Source organism: Esox lucius, chromosome 20 (assembly GCF_011004845.1).
Source record: "Esox lucius isolate fEsoLuc1 chromosome 20, fEsoLuc1.pri, whole genome shotgun sequence".
Taxonomy (NCBI): Eukaryota; Metazoa; Chordata; class Actinopteri; order Esociformes; family Esocidae; genus Esox; species Esox lucius.
In genome coordinates, this window is record NC_047588.1 from 22,558,080 (window position 1) to 22,573,988 (window position 15,909).

General features: G+C 39.0%; 1 protein-coding gene across 3 annotated transcripts in view; it reads left to right on the forward strand.

Moving 5' to 3' along the window:
* The window catches only part of grik2 (glutamate receptor, ionotropic, kainate 2), a 330,777-nt gene that overhangs the window by 76,575 nt on the left and 238,293 nt on the right, over positions 1 to 15,909 (forward strand). For all 3 annotated transcript variants that reach the window (XM_013139315.4, XM_020041428.2, XM_020041429.2), the window contains exons 3-4: positions 1,321 to 1,488; positions 8,029 to 8,286. In XM_013139315.4, coding sequence (XP_012994769.2) covers positions 1,321 to 1,488; positions 8,029 to 8,286 — 426 coding nt within the window. The remainder of the gene's footprint in view (positions 1 to 1,320; positions 1,489 to 8,028; positions 8,287 to 15,909) is intronic.

Genomic DNA, 15,909 nt, shown 5'->3' on the forward strand with positions numbered 1-15,909 from the left:
TAGCTTGTAGTAGTATATTATTAGAGTTACACACTCGTTTCATTTGTTGGCTCTGCTAGGTAATCTTTAGGTGTGAAAAAAGTTTTGCCTCTCTAGTTAATTTAATTAAATGAAAAGGATTATTAGGGCCAGTTGCTTGAATACCTTGACATATAAAAGGCCTTAATTTGGGCTAGCTATGCTCAATATACATTTGACAGACCTTCCCCCTTGCCATCAGATTCAAGTTGTCAACACACAGGTTCCAAAGCCACATCATGCCATGATCAACCTTACTGTCTAGTAAGGTTTACTAAGGTGCTAATGTAATGTAAGGAGGTGCTTGTTGAGGAAGAGTGGAAGTGTATTCAATGGTGGCACCTCATTCCACAATAAGATAATCATGCCACTGGTCAAGCATGGTGGTGGCAGTATGATGGTTTAGGGATGCTTTGCTACATTAGGACCTGCACAACTTGCCATAATTGAAGAAAAAACATGAATTCTGCCTTCAGAGAATTGTACATGAGAATGGCAGGTATTCTGTTCAGGAGCTGAAGCTAATGTGCAGCTGGGTCATTCAGCAAAACTATGTTCTTAATTACATAAGCAAGTTTACATCAGAATGGTTGAAGGAGATGAAATGTAAAGTGGTGGAATAGCCTAATCAGATCTAAACCCAGTGAGATATTGTGGCAGGACCTGATACAACCAGTTCATGGTTAAAAACAAACATCACTTAGTTCTGTGTGGAGAAATGGGCTAAATTGGGCCTTTAATTGTACTGGCCTTTAATTGGAAAGCTTTTGCTTCAATTATGTTTCAGTTTACAAGGTACCCCATCTTTTAAAAAGTATCACTTATGTCCTGTGCTTAAAGGAACATTTTCCACTCTCATTGTTTTGTAATGTGAAAAAGACAAGTTACCTAATGAGCTCCTGTTAAAACTAGTACCTCCCCTGTTTTGAAATGCTGAATCTTGTGGGTATGAACAGGGCCCCATTCAGACTGTAGTCTCTACTGGCTGTATTAAACAAGAACAACCATACTTACCAGCCAGTTTCAACAATAAGCTAAACACAAATACCATAATAATTGCTACAAAACATGACTCCTTTCATTTATAGATCAGTCAGCAGTCTCAATCAATGTTGTATGTTTTGAGTTGTATCATTCTTTCCCTTTCAGTTCAAAGATTATTGAATGATGAGTACAAGACAAAACAACTTAATCACTCACAAGCGTGTATGAAATAAGCCAAGAACAATCCTCACAACATTAAAATGTATTCAATCAAAAACTTTGTAATTCTCAACTATATTCTTTCTCTCTTTGTTTCAGGAGGAATATTTGAGTCCATTGAATCTGGGCCATCAGGTGCTGAAGAACTAGCCTTTAAATTTGCTTTAAATACAATCAACAGGAACAGAACCCTACTGCCAAACACAACGCTGACATATGACATCCAAAGGATAAACATCTATGACAGCTTTGAAGCCTCCAGAAAAGGTATTGTGAAAAAGTCCAAAAGCAGCATTCACATTTAAAAACACATCCAGAGTAATTTACAGTAGTGAGTGTGTATACTTTTATAGTTTTTGCCAGACCGCGTAAGCGGAGCCGGCCAAGAAGAGCGAATGACTGACCACCCATCCACCCCTTGTTAAATAGTGTAGTGGTTAGAGACGCGGACCTTCAATAGGTCCCGTGATCAAATCTTGTTACAGTCTAAGCAAATTATGCATTAGGATTTTTCCAGATAGATACAAATCTTGCTGGCTACAACCTTCAGTAGCTGTGTTATAGTAAGCCTAAAATAAAACTGTTCACGGTTATATTGCAACTATTTCTGGTGGATTACCTTTTTGGGTCAGGATAGACAATAACATTACTGGCTACATCCTTCAGTAGCTATGTTATAGTAAGCCTAAAAAGGATTTGTTCCAGATAAATAATAACTTTGCTGGCTACAACCTTCAGTAGTTGCGTTATAGTAAGCCTAAAATAACTGTTCATGGTTATATTGTGGCTATTTCAGATGCATTTTCAAAGTATGCATTTGTGTATCCTTTTTGGGTAAGGATAGACAAAACTTTGCTGGTACAAGTTTCAGTAGCTATGTTATAGTAAGCCTATAATAAAACTGTTTATATTGCGACTATTTCTGGTGGAGTTTCGGATCTGTGTATGATTTTTGGGGTAAAATAGGCTAGATAAAAACCCCATGGGCAGTAAAAGAGGAGGGGTTTCCATGATTCTCTCGTCATTTCACTTTGACGAAAAAGTCAGTTATCGTCACCTATAGTGGTAGTTATTATATCAATGCCATTCACGAATGAAAGAAAAACAAACTTTTTTGTGCCATTAAATAGCTTTGGCTGTGTTAAGTTCATATTCAGTCTCGCTAGAAATTGCTAAAATCCTATGACTATTCCAAGTAATAAGTTAGATACTGGTAAGCCTATTACTGGCTAAAAAACTCTTAAAATGGCCAGTGGCAAAAACCATACATTTTATAGATGCTATTTGTGGTAGTGGTAAACTTAATAAGAAACGTTAGTCAGTTTAACACAATGCTTAATGGTGTCTAGCGAAATATTCAAACTTGGCGTGATGTTAATGCATGACAAAATCTAATGTCAAGATGCTATACCGACACTGGGCAAATGTATAGCACTGTGGTGTAGTGGTTTAAGACAAAGATGCTCATGTAGGAGACCTGGGTTTGAATCCAGTGAGGGCAATGACATGTATCTCTTTTATTTGCGGGCCGGCTGAACTAGGCTGGCCTGGTTCCTTTTCTGGTTTGTATTGGACCTTGTTATCCGATCAACATTTCTGGCTGTTCCAGCGCGATGCTCTACCAATTCTTCCACAGTACATTGGACCCATTCACTCAGACATGCTTTAAATTTATCTGATATTTACCTGCTATTTGTATGTCTCTACTAATCAGTAATTTTACTTGATTACCTATCCAGTAAACGTCATCTTGTTTACAATTTACATTGGTTAGATTGGTACAATTATAAATAGGCATTGAGAGAGCATGGTTGCATCACAAATGGCACCCAATCTATTTCATAGTGTACTTTTTTTGGTCAACCGACATACGGTGTATGAAAACTGGGTGTTAATTGGTATATACAGACCACATTATTTCTTCCACATATTGATATTTGACAGCCGTATTCTAAAATAGGATTCAAATCTTTTTTTTTCTTTATCAATCGACACCCAATACCTGATAATGACTGACCAAGCAAAAACATATTAGAAGAAATGTTTTCAAATTCATAAAAAAATGTTAACAGCAGTATCACTTCCAAATGTCCAAAAGTATTCAGAACCCTGCAATCAAACTTTGGAAAGCCACAGACCTGCCTATACAAAGTCCCACAGTTGATAGTGCATGTCAGAACAAAAACCAAACTATGAGGTCAAAGGAATTGTCTGTAGAGCTTTGAAACAAGATTTTCTCAAGCCACCATCTGGGAAAGGTACCACAAAAGTGCAGCATTGAAGGTCCCCAAGAACACAGTGGCCTCCAGCATTCTTAAATGGAAGTTTGTAACCACCAACATTCTTCTTTGAGCAGGCCAAAACAATCAGGAAGAGGTATTTGTCAGGGAGGTGACAAACAACATGATGGTTAGTAATGGTACATTTGATACCAAAGCTCAGAGGAGTCCTTTGAATATGTTGGGCAGATTTCCACTGATTGCCTCATGCTAACGCTCACTTTATTTTCAGAGAAGCTTGTGACTGATGACAAATGAGGCCTCACTTTCTATAGAACCATGTGAACAAGCAGTGGAGCAGTGGGTTGTACGTCCAGCTGCTGCACCAAAGGATGTTGCTTCAAGACACTGCCCGATCAAAAGCTACAAGATTGTTGTACAGCAGATTTTAGTAGGAAATAATTACAACAGAAACTAAACTTAGTTTAATGACAATTATAACTATAGGTAATACTATTGATAATACAATGTGCTATGACCAGAAGGAATGTCCACTACATATCAGAATTGTATCTTTGCTACAGAGAGGTGGCACGTGATCTACAACCCTGTTTCCAAAAAAGTTGGGATGCTGCATAAAATGCAAATAAATGTATTTAACATTTATCCCTAAATGTTATTGACAGTAGTACAAAGACAACATATAAAATTATGTTAAAACTGAGAAATGTTGTTGTCATTGGAAAAGAAGAATGCCCATTTTGAATTTGATACCAGCAACACATTTAAAAAAAATTGGTTTACCACTGTGTTGCATCACCTCTTCTTTTAACAATACTCTGTAAGCTTTTGGGAACTGAGGAGATTGCTGTAATTGCTGTAGTTTTGAAAGTGGAATGTTGTCCCATTCTTGCTTGATATTTGATTTCAACTGCTCAACAGTTTGGGACCTCCTGTGTTGTATTTTTCATTTCATAATATTGTGGGTGACATGTCTGGACTGAAGGCAGGCCAGTTTAAAACCCAGACTGTTTTACTACGGAGCCATGCTGTTGTAATAGGTGCAGAATGTTGTTTGTGTGGTCTTGCTGAAATAAGCAAGGCCTTCCCCTAAAAATATGTTGTCTGGATGGCTGCATACCTTGCTCCAAAACCTGTATACAGTGGATATAAAAAGTCTACACACCCCTGATAAAATGCCAGGTTCTTGTGATGTAAAAGAAAGAGACAAAGATAAATCATGTCAGACCTTTTTCCACCTTTAATGTGACCTATAACGTGAACAATTCCATTGAAAAACAAACTGAAATATTTGAGGGGGGAAATTAATAAATTATAAAAAACTCACAATAACCTGGTTGCATAAGTGTGCACACCCTTAAACTAATACTTTGTTGAAGCACCTTTTGATTTTATTACAGCATCAGTCTTTTTGGGTAGGAGTCTATTAGGAGTCTATTAGCATCTTAATGTGGCAATATTTGACCACTCTTCTTTGCAAAAGCGCTCCAAATCTGTCAGATTGCAAGGACATCTCCTGTGCACAGCCCTCTTGAGATCACCCCACAGATGTTCAATTGGATTCAGGTCTGGGCTCTGGCTGGGCAATTCCAAAACGTTAATCTTCTTCTGGTGAAGCCATGGTTTTGTAGATTTGGATGTGTGCTTTGGGTCATTGTCGTGCTGAAAGGTGAAGTTTCTCTTTAGCTTCAGCTTTCTTACTGACGCCTGATGGTTTTGTGCCAAAATTGCCTGGTATTTGGAACTGTTCATAATTCCCTCCACCCTGACTAAGGCTCGGGTTGCAGCTGAAGAAAAACAGCCCCAAAGCATGATGCTGCGACCACCATGCTTCACTGTGTATATGATGTTCTTTGGGTGATGTGCAGTGTTGTTTTTGCACCAAACATACCTTTTGGAACCATGGCCAAAAAGTTTCATCAGACCATCATAACACATTTTCACACGATCTTTTGGGAGACTTGATGTTTGTTTTTGCAAACTTCAGCCGGGCTTTGATGTTTTTCTTTGTAAGAAAAGGCTTCCTTCTTGCCACCTACCCCATACAGCCCATTCATATGAAGAATACGGGAGATTGTTGTCACATGTAGCACAAAGCCAGTACTTTCCTGCAGTTCCTTTAATGTTGCTGTAGGCCTCTTGGAAGCCTCCCTGACCAGTTTTCTTCTCGTCTTTTCATACATTTTGGATGGACGTCCAGTTCTTGGTAATGTCTCTGTTGTGCCATATTTTCTCCACTTGATGATGACTGTATTCACTGTGTTCCATGGTATATCTAATGCTTTGGAAATTCTTTTGTACCCTTCTCCTGACTGATATCTATAAACAATGAGATCCCTCTGATGCTTTGGAAGCTCTCTGCGGACCATGGCTTTTGCTCTGAGATGCAACTAAGAAAATGTTAGGAAAAGCTGAACTTTATTTGTGATTAATCAGAGTCACTTTAAATGATGGCAGGTGTGTAATGACTTCTATTTAACATGAGTTTGAATGTGTTTTTATTTGTCATTTTTCCCCCTCAAAGATTTCAGTTTGTTTTCACATTAAAAGTGAAAGAAGTTCTGACATGATTTATCTTTGTCTCATTCTTTTGCATCACAAAAACCTGGCATTTTCACAGGGGTGTGTAGACTTTTTATATCCAATCTATATTGTTCAGCATTGATGGTGCCTTCACAGATTTGCAAGTCACACATACCATTACAGATGCTGGCTTTTGACCTGTGCTGTGATAACAAGCCGGTCCCTTTCCTCTTTAGCCTGGAGGACGTGGCATCCATGATTCCCAAAAATAATTTCAATTTTTGATTTGTCAGACCACAGGACAGTTTTTAATTTCGCCTCAGTCCATCTTAAATGAGCTCGGGCCCAGAGAATGCGGCAGCGTTTCTGTATCTAGTAAATATATGGTTTCTTCTTTGCATAATAATGTTTTAACAGCCATTTTTGGATGCAGTGATGTACTGTGTTAATGCAGTGCTGTCTGAGGGCCCGAAGATTACGGCCATCCAATATTGGTTTTGGGCCTTGTCCCTTGCATACAGAGATTTATCTGGATTCTCTGAATCTTTTAATTATATTATGTACCGTAGATGATGATATCCCCAAATACTTTGCAATTTTAAGTTGAGAAACGTTATTCTTAAATGACTGCACTACTATACCAATTGACCTCATTAGTTGGGAGATGTTCCATTAGATTTTTTTGCATTACACAATTTTTTAGCAGTACACAATTGCCCCTGTCCCTGCTTTTCTGAAACGGGCTGCTGGCATCAAATTTAAAGGGGGCATTTATTTTTCAAGAAACAATAACATTTCCCAGTATCCCCATTTTATATGTTGTCTTTGTATTATTTTCTATTAAATATATGATTTAAATGATTTACAACTTTGTGTTCTGTTTTTATTTCCGTTTGGCACAGCGTCCCGGAAACCAGCATCAAGCATTTACGGTTGTGTAGCCAGAGGGAAGCACCTCCTCAGTAAAAGGCACCTTACAACTCACTTGGAGTTTGCCAAGAGTCAGCTAAAAGACTTTCAGACCCTTAAAAGCAAGATTCCCTAGTCTGATGAAACTAATATTAAACTATTTGGCCTGATTGCCAGGCATCACATCTGGAGCACTCACGACAAGAATAGGAGAAAGTAGTAGTGTTCCAGCTTCTAGTTGTCAGGTCCTGGCTGGGGGCCACTAGGCATCTCGATGCGCCTGGGGTTCAATTTTCTGTTCACCTTGTTTTCTCTAATTGGGCACCATATTTAAGTTCAGTAGTTTCCACACCCAGTGTGGATTGTTTGTGTTACGTGCAGCAGTTCTTGGTTTGTTTCTCTCTTTTTGTTTTTTTCGTCAAATAAAAAGAAAGGAATGTACTTCAGCTCTGTGCCTCGTGTCCTGCCTCTCAACCATGACACTAGTCATACCCAATAAGACTCAAGGATGTAATTGCTTCCAAATATGCTTCATCATAATACTGAATGAAAGGGCTTGAGTACTTGTGTAAATGTAATATCTCTCTTTATATTTTTACACATTTGCAAACATTTCGAAAAACCTGTTTTTGCTTGGTGATTATGGGGTATTGTTTGTAGACTGATGAGGAAATAAATATAAATAATACATTTTAGAATAAGGCTGTATTAGAATTTTTTTTTTAAATAGTTAAGGTTTGAAGACTTTCTGAATGCACTTTATACAATGTTTCTGTGAGATTTTGGAATTTATTCATGATTCCTAATAGTTGATTTATTTCATCGATAGCCTCATCAGTTAAAGTCATGCATAGAGCTGGCTGACTTGCTGGAGACATGTTTAGGGTATTTATTGTTTTACTGACTTGCAACTGGTCTGATATTTCAAAGATTGCATCTGAAATGGCTCCTTGTATTGAAATACATTGTAGCTACATCATTATGTCCTATAGGATTTCATGTTAAATAGGATTCCTGTTTATAGTAGAGCTTGCCCATACATTTCACACATTTACTGGCTCCCTTCCTTTCTTTGTGAATGAACTACTGCATTTACCATTGCATGAAGGATGTAACTGAAGGTTTTCTTTTCCAGCCTGCGACCAACTCTCTCTGGGGGTAGCAGCCATATTTGGCCCCTCTCACAGCTCTTCGGCCAATGCTGTCCAGTCGATCTGTAATGCACTTGGCGTGCCTCACATCCAGACAAAGTGGAAGCACCAAGTGTCTGACAACAGGGACTCTTTCTACGTCAGCCTCTACCCGGACTTTTCCTCCCTCAGCCGGGCTATCCTGGACCTAGTACACTTCTTCAAATGGAAGACGGTCACCGTGGTCTATGACGACAGCACAGGTAAGACCCTTGGCCACAGATCTTACGTTGATGATGATAGCACATCAAGGCTTCATTTCTGTCTGACCACCACTTCTGAGACATTTAGTTCTTTCTTAAAAAATGCACACTTTTTGATGCCATCAACACATTTCAGAAAAATTGGGACAGAGGCAACAGAAGACTGGAAAACTAAACCTGGTGGAATATCACACCACTTATTAGGTCAGTTGGTAACAGGTCAGTAACATGATTGGGTATTAAAAGATCCTTACAGAGAGGATTGGTCTGTCAGTACTGAGGATGAGGAGGTGTTTACCACTTGGTGAAAGACCATGCAGGCAACTAGTGTGATATTTTAAGAATAACTTTTCTCAACAAAAAATTGTTTGGGATCTCATTATCTATGTACTTAATATATCATTATAAGATTCAGAGAATCCGGAGAAATCTCTGTATGCAAGGGACAAGACCTAAAAAACGATATTGAAAGTCTGTGATCTTTTGGCCGTCAGATTGCACTGCATTAAGAACAGACACGATTCTGTAGTGGAAAACACTGAAAGGACTCAGGAACACTACCAATAACCATTGTCTGTGTACACAGTACATTGCTGCATCCACAAATGCATGTTAAAACTCTACAATACAAAGACAAAACAATATATAAACAAGAGCCAGAACCGCCACCACCTTCTCTGGGCCCAAGCTAATTTAAGATTGATTGAAGCAAAGTGGAAAACTGTCCTGTGGTCTGACAAATCAAAATTAGAAATATTTTTTGGGATATCATGGGTGCCGCATCTTCTGGACTAATGCGGAAAGGGACCATCTGGCTTTTTATCATTAGTGCACTTGGCATGGGTGACTTGCACATCTGTGAAGGCACCATTAATGCTGAACAATACACCGATCAGCCATAACATTATGACCACTGACAGTAGAAGCGAATAACACTGATAATCTCATTGGGGCAGCAAGTAAATATTCTGTCCTCAAAGTTGATGTGTTAGAAGAAGGAAAAAAGGGCAAGCATAAGGATCTGAGCGACTTTGACAAGGGCCAAATTGTGATGTCTAGACGACTGGGTCAGAGCATCTCCAAAACTGCAGCCCTTATTCCCAGTCCACAGTGGTCAGTACCTTACAAAAGTGGTCCAAGGAAGGAAAAGTGGTGAACCGGCAACAGGGTCATGGGAGGCCTGGAACTGGACCACGGAGCAATGGAAGAAGGTGGCCTGGTTTGATGAATCAAGTTTTCTTTTACATCATGTGGATGGCTGGGTGCGTCGCTAACCTGGAGAACACATGGCACTAGGATGCATTATGGGAAGAAGACAAGCCAGCGGAGGCAGTGTTATGCTTTGGGCAATGCTCTGCTGGGAAATCTTGGGTCCTGCCATTCATGTAGATCACAGGTGTCGAACCGGTTCCACAAAGGGCCGAGTGTCTGCAGGTTTTTGGTTTTTCCTATAAATTGGTTCCTAGTTCATACCTACACAACCAGGTGAGAGTAGAAACTAACCAATCAGTGACCTAATTAACCAATCAAGTACCAGGAGAGAGCAAAAACCTGCAGACACTCGGCCCTCCGTGGAACCGGTTTGACACCTCTGATGTAGATGTTACTTTGACACGTACCACCTACCTAAGAATTGTTGCAGACCATGTGCACCCTTACATGGCAATGGTATTTCCTGATGGCATTGGCCTCTTTCATTTGGATAATGCGCCCTGGACAAAGTAAAAATGGTTTAGGAATGGTTTGAGGAACACAACAACGAGTTCAAGTTGTTGACTTGGCCTCCAAATTCCCCAGATCTGAATCCAATCAAGCATCTGTGGGATGTGCTGGACAAACAAGTCCAGTCCATGGAGGCTTCACCTCGCAACTTACAGGACTTTAAGGGTCTGCTGCTAACGTCTTGGTGCCAGATACCACAGCACACATTCAGACGTCTAGTGGAGTCCATGCCTCGACAGGTCAGGGCTGTTTTGGCTGCAAAAGTGGGACCTACACAATATTAGGGCAGGTGGTCATAATGTTATGGCTGATCGGTGTGTATACAGGGTTTTGAACCACATTTGCTGCCATCCAGTCTTTTTCAGGGAAGGTCATTCTTATTTCAGCAAGACAATACCAAACCACATTCTGCACATATTACAACAGCATGGGTCCATATTAAAACATTTGGCACTTTATGAAACAAAAAATACCACCAAGGAGACCCCGAAACTGTTGAGCAGCAGAATCAGGCAAGAAGGGGAAAACATTTCACTTTCAAAACTAAAGCAATTGGTTCCCAACACTGTAAGCGTTCCCAAACGCTTACAGTGTTGTTAAAAGAAGAGGTGATGCCACACAAAGGTAAACATGCACCTGTCCCAACTTTTTTGAAATGTGTTGCTGGCAGCAAATTCAAAATGGGCATGTATTTCCAATTTCTCTGTTTCAACCTTTGGACAATTATTTATTTAAAATAGGGTTTAAATGCTTTGTGCATCGTTGCATTCTGTTGTTTCCATTTTACACAGCTATTATGACATTATTTTCAATATGCATCAATCTGGGTTTAGTCCATGGAACAGCTTTGGGACTGCAACTACACTGGTTGTAAATAATATCGCCAGTCTTGGATTATGAGCTGAATTGTGTTTGCCTTGTCTATCTATACCTTATCGTTCAAAAGTTTGAAGTCACTTAGAAATATCCTTGTTTTCGAAAGAAAAACGGGAGACTGTATCAAAGTCCTTTGGCACAATTAATCATTTGGTTATTATTAGCAACTGGATGTCATTAACTGCTTATAGCTGCTTTTGGCTTCAGGACTGTGTAATAGAACTCATGCTAAGTACATTATGGGCTTGATTTTAGGTCCTTCAATGTTCACACTGTTTACTTATGAGATGCTGTGATAAATTGCAACCTGCTTTAAATTTTAATACTGATGATACACACCATCTATGAACCATGCATTACAAAAGTAACTTTAATATATTAATTAGTGCTAAATGGAACACATGATATTATCTTATACTTACATTTTACCCTGGATATATCATAAACAGAACCCTCTTATAGTTCTGTATTATAAATATATTGGTAACTGGGGTAGGAACCTCAAGCCGTCTATCCCAGGCCAGTTTTCCCAGGCCACATTCTTAGCCCTTGGTCAACAAAATACACACCCATCAGCATGCCTGTGAAACAGGTTAATCAATCACCCTGTTATTATCTCTTTCCTCAGTGAGGACTCATAATCCTCATTCCTTCGCCCACTTAAAAGAGAGCCTTTTCACATGGGGAGGGAGAGGCAGACAAAATATACATCCAATATATCCAAAACTGTGAGATTGTGTTAAAGAAGGGAATTCTGTATTCCCCTGATCAGGCGTGTGTGTTCTTATCCCCACTCTCAAGTTGTATTTTAAATGAAGTTGCAAGAGCTTTCCTGGAAAATACATGCACATCTCTGGTTATGTTCTTCTCCACTCTGCTCTGGTTCATGAACATATCTTTAAACCTTTGTCCCTTCATGGACATGGGTGACAAGAGAACAGGTCCTTTCTTTTCTTACCTTGCATCTTTGATCAGGGGGGTGCTGGGAATAAACGTGACCAACAGTCAACGCATGCTTATCGACCCTATTGATGCACAACTCCCTGGCGGATGGTGGTGCTGAGGCTGTTATAGGGGGAGCAGCAGCACATCTAAAGGCCTCTGCAAGATCACAACGTAGATTGTAATGTTGACTGCATTCCAACTACACATCCATTCTTTGCTAGTGTCCATCTCTGGTAGCCACTAGGCAAGTGGGTTCTAGGCAATCTGACTGTTGCCAGCAACAGTATCTGAACTTCTGATTGGTTTTAAGCTAGCTTGCTAGTCAGTTAGCTACAGTACGGGTCTTGTGTGGTGTTCTATTCTTTTGAGCTATTTTGCCACAGAAGCAAATATGTATATGTATGAATGTCGATAGCTAGAGATTGAATGGTGAGTACTACTTTTATTGAATCTGAAGTTTCTCTCTAGTCTCACCAAAGAGATTAACAGTATATTTTCAATACTTTCAGATCTAGCATGCAGAATTTTACTTGCTTCAGTGTATTACCATCTCAACTTGCTTGAGAACTTAGTGCTGCAGAAAGAAGCAAAGCTAGGACTTTCAACAGTTTGTACAATCACCACAAAAGTGTGCGAGGCTATCTGGCATGTCCTGAAGGAGGATTTTGTTAAAAGAAATGGGATACAATCAGTCGAGTGCCTGTGGGAGACCAGGAATCCCTCTGAGAGTAAACCTGACGTGACCATATGCTGCTAAGATTTGCAAAATGTCTCAAGTGACTGCACATAATAAAGTGAAAGATTACATCAATATAGACGCTATAGTTAGATGCCTCACTTAAGTGATCTGATCCATAGTAAAACATTTTTACAAGCCAAATCAAAACATACTGTAGTCACTAGGAGATTCACAGGTGTCTGCAATATGGTAATAGATCAATATTCTTCTGATCAGGATTGGAATTTCGTCATTTTAGGGGCAAGGCCATTTGGCCTTCTATGTCACAAAAATGTTTAGGGCACAAAGGCATGCAAAGTCTTTGGTCGTCTTGCATGAACCACATGTTTGCGATCTCCTCAGAGTGGCTCAATGGTATTAAGGTCAGGAGACTGTGATGGCCACTCCAGAACCTTCACTTTTTTCTGCTGTAACCACTGGAGGGTCAACTTGGCCTTGTGCTTAGGGTCATTGTTGTGCTGGAAAGTCCAAGAGCATCCCAAGCACAGATTTCATGCAGAAGAATGCAAATTGTCTACCAGTATTTTCTGATAACATGCATACAATTTTCACAAGATTCCCCGTGCCTTTAGAGCTCACACACACCAAAAGCATCAGTGAACTACCACAATGCTTCACAGTGGATATGTTATTCTTTTCACTATAGGTCTTGTTGACACTTCTCCAAAAATAATATTTATGGTTGTGACCATAAAGCTCTATTTTGGTTTTGTCACTCAAAATTACAGTGTGCCAGAAGCTGTGAGGCATGTCAAGGTGTTGTTGGGCATATTGTAACTGGGCTTTTTTGTGGAATTGGCACAGTAAAGGCTTCTTTCTGGCAAATCGACCATGCAGCAAATTTTTGTTCAAGTATCGTCGTATTGTGCTCCTTAAAACAACGACACAGTCTTATTCCAGAGCAGTCTGTTTTTCTCTTGTCATTTTACAATAATTAACTTTTTTTGTTTTGTTTGCAAAAGCAGAATTAAGACAAACAATCAAATGAAAATATCTAAACAGAGTCAACATATAAATGATTTAATTCATTAATAAATAAATAACACACTGCTGTTGAAACAGTAAATGTGAAAAACAGGATCTCCAGACTTTGTACTACCAAGTACTGTATTATTTTGCACTGCAGTGTGTAGTATGTTTTACTGGAGGTAGTGGGGTGTTAACAATAGATGTTAACAATAACGTTACTGACTGTACTCTGTAGGGCTATTGTATGTGATACGGCCAAACAGAATGGAGAAATGCTTGTTACTATGATAACCAAGGCAAGCTAAAATGTGTTTTTTGCATCACCTATTCACAGTACTAATAAAACTTCCTAAATATTTTTTAAGACCTTTAAAAATATTAAATAAGACATTTTAGGAATGAGCAGCAAAAAAAGAGATGCAAAGGGGGGGATCATTTTGTATAGCCCCAGGTAGTACAAATTCATTTTACAGTACAGAACACTACCATGTCCTACCGCTCAAGTGGCAACCAGACCCGCAACCAAGAGTAGCCACTCTGTTCAGCCAGAAGAGAGAGCGTGAAGAAACGCTAGCCGGCTAGAGGAGGTATGGTCTGTAGCTTCTAGGCTTAGTGTAGATAGGTATATATTGTAATATATATACACTGTAGCAAAATAATTGGTGGTACCAATACATGTTTTCTAGGGTACTGCTCCTTTCTAAATTAAACACAAATGTGATCTGAAGCATGGTACCCATAGCTAACATCTATATGGCTTAGGTTAGCGATGCTTAGCCCATCTATCCATTAGCTAGGTCATTATTGTAAGGTTTATAGTACTAGCACCCGATCAAATAATTACTTAAATTATTTAAAGACTACCATAGTGTTTTGAACCTGCATTTCATGACTGTTGTATTATAGTTTGTTTTAGATCAGTTAGTCAATAATTTATTATTGTACCAACTAGGCAACCAACTTCACCAACCACTTGCTATTTAATAACACCAGTATTTTTTTTCTATTTTGCAACTGCCTGAGAGGACCTGTCACATAACATCTAACTGTATGAAGCTTGTGAAGCGACTCACCTACCTTGCTTGAAGCCATCATGATGTAACACATTTGCTACCGAAGTGACCTGGGATAACCATAGCTTTCTGCAACTTTCTTAGCACACGTCTTACTTTTCAATTAACTTTTTAAAGTTTTACGCTGTTCTTTTTAACTGATAAATAAAAACAGTTTTTAACTTTTCAGATAAGATTTGTGACCTGACCTTAGATTCCTCAGAGCTATAATTTTGACCTCATTTACACAAGCAGTCCTATCATTTTAACCAATCATTTTTTTTTTTTAGCTTTGTGCAAATAGCCTTGATGGCCTATACCCTTTTCTGGTTTTCACATCCTTATTATTTTCGGACCAGTATATATAAAGATATTTACTACATCAGGTAAGTGTAGTTAGAGAGTGTACATTTATACAAAAATACACTACTAAAAGAAAAAAGCAATTGCCAGGAAAGCTTTCAGGCCCGTCTCCGTGTGGCTGTGGTAGACCACAACAGCAAAGTGGCACAGGATCATGCAGTTACAAGGGACAGGAAACTGCAGTTGAGGCACCAGTTCTCGAAGGCAGCAAAGCAGTATGTTGTTGTCCAGAAAAGGAAAGAGAAGACATACAAATTCAGGCATAAGATCATGGCTGGAATAGGTAACCGGTGCAGAGAGAAGACCATCCAGGAAGTACTGAGGGAGCAGATTGAGAACAAAGAATGTCTGAGAGATGTACTAGGGCAACACAGGGATTGAGAAACCAGAGGGATTATCTATTGCTAAGCATCTCAGTCACTTCCATAAGTAAAGGGTAGGGTAGAAACAGGGTCAATGGTTTCCTGAAACACCTATTTTAAAGCAAATCTGCTTTAAAATACCTGGTTGTGTTTATGTAATCTTGGTTAAAGGCAGTGGCATTCATATTTCTATAAAAGTTGATCTGTATGTGTTTCCCATAAATGGCAATTTCTTATGAATTTATATGCAAGACGTTTTAGACTTATTTACAACATCCACAGTTGAATATTGTAGTACACTGGCAGTTTTATAACTAATGGCCTATAGGCAGGTTCAATTAAATTACTATCTTGTTTTTCAGAATACCATTTACTAAATGAAGCATATTGTAATAAATTGTTCCAATAAGTCAAATGTTTCCATCATAAAAAGCATATTCAAAGCCGTTTTATTGCTCAAAAGGAAACTTGGACCGGATAGACAACACAAGCAGGTTTAGGCACTCTGTTTCTTCTTCCCAAGTGCCCCTTGTCCTCATTTTTGATAGGCAGTCAACCTGTAAAGACTGAAACATGAATATTGATTAGTGTGGAA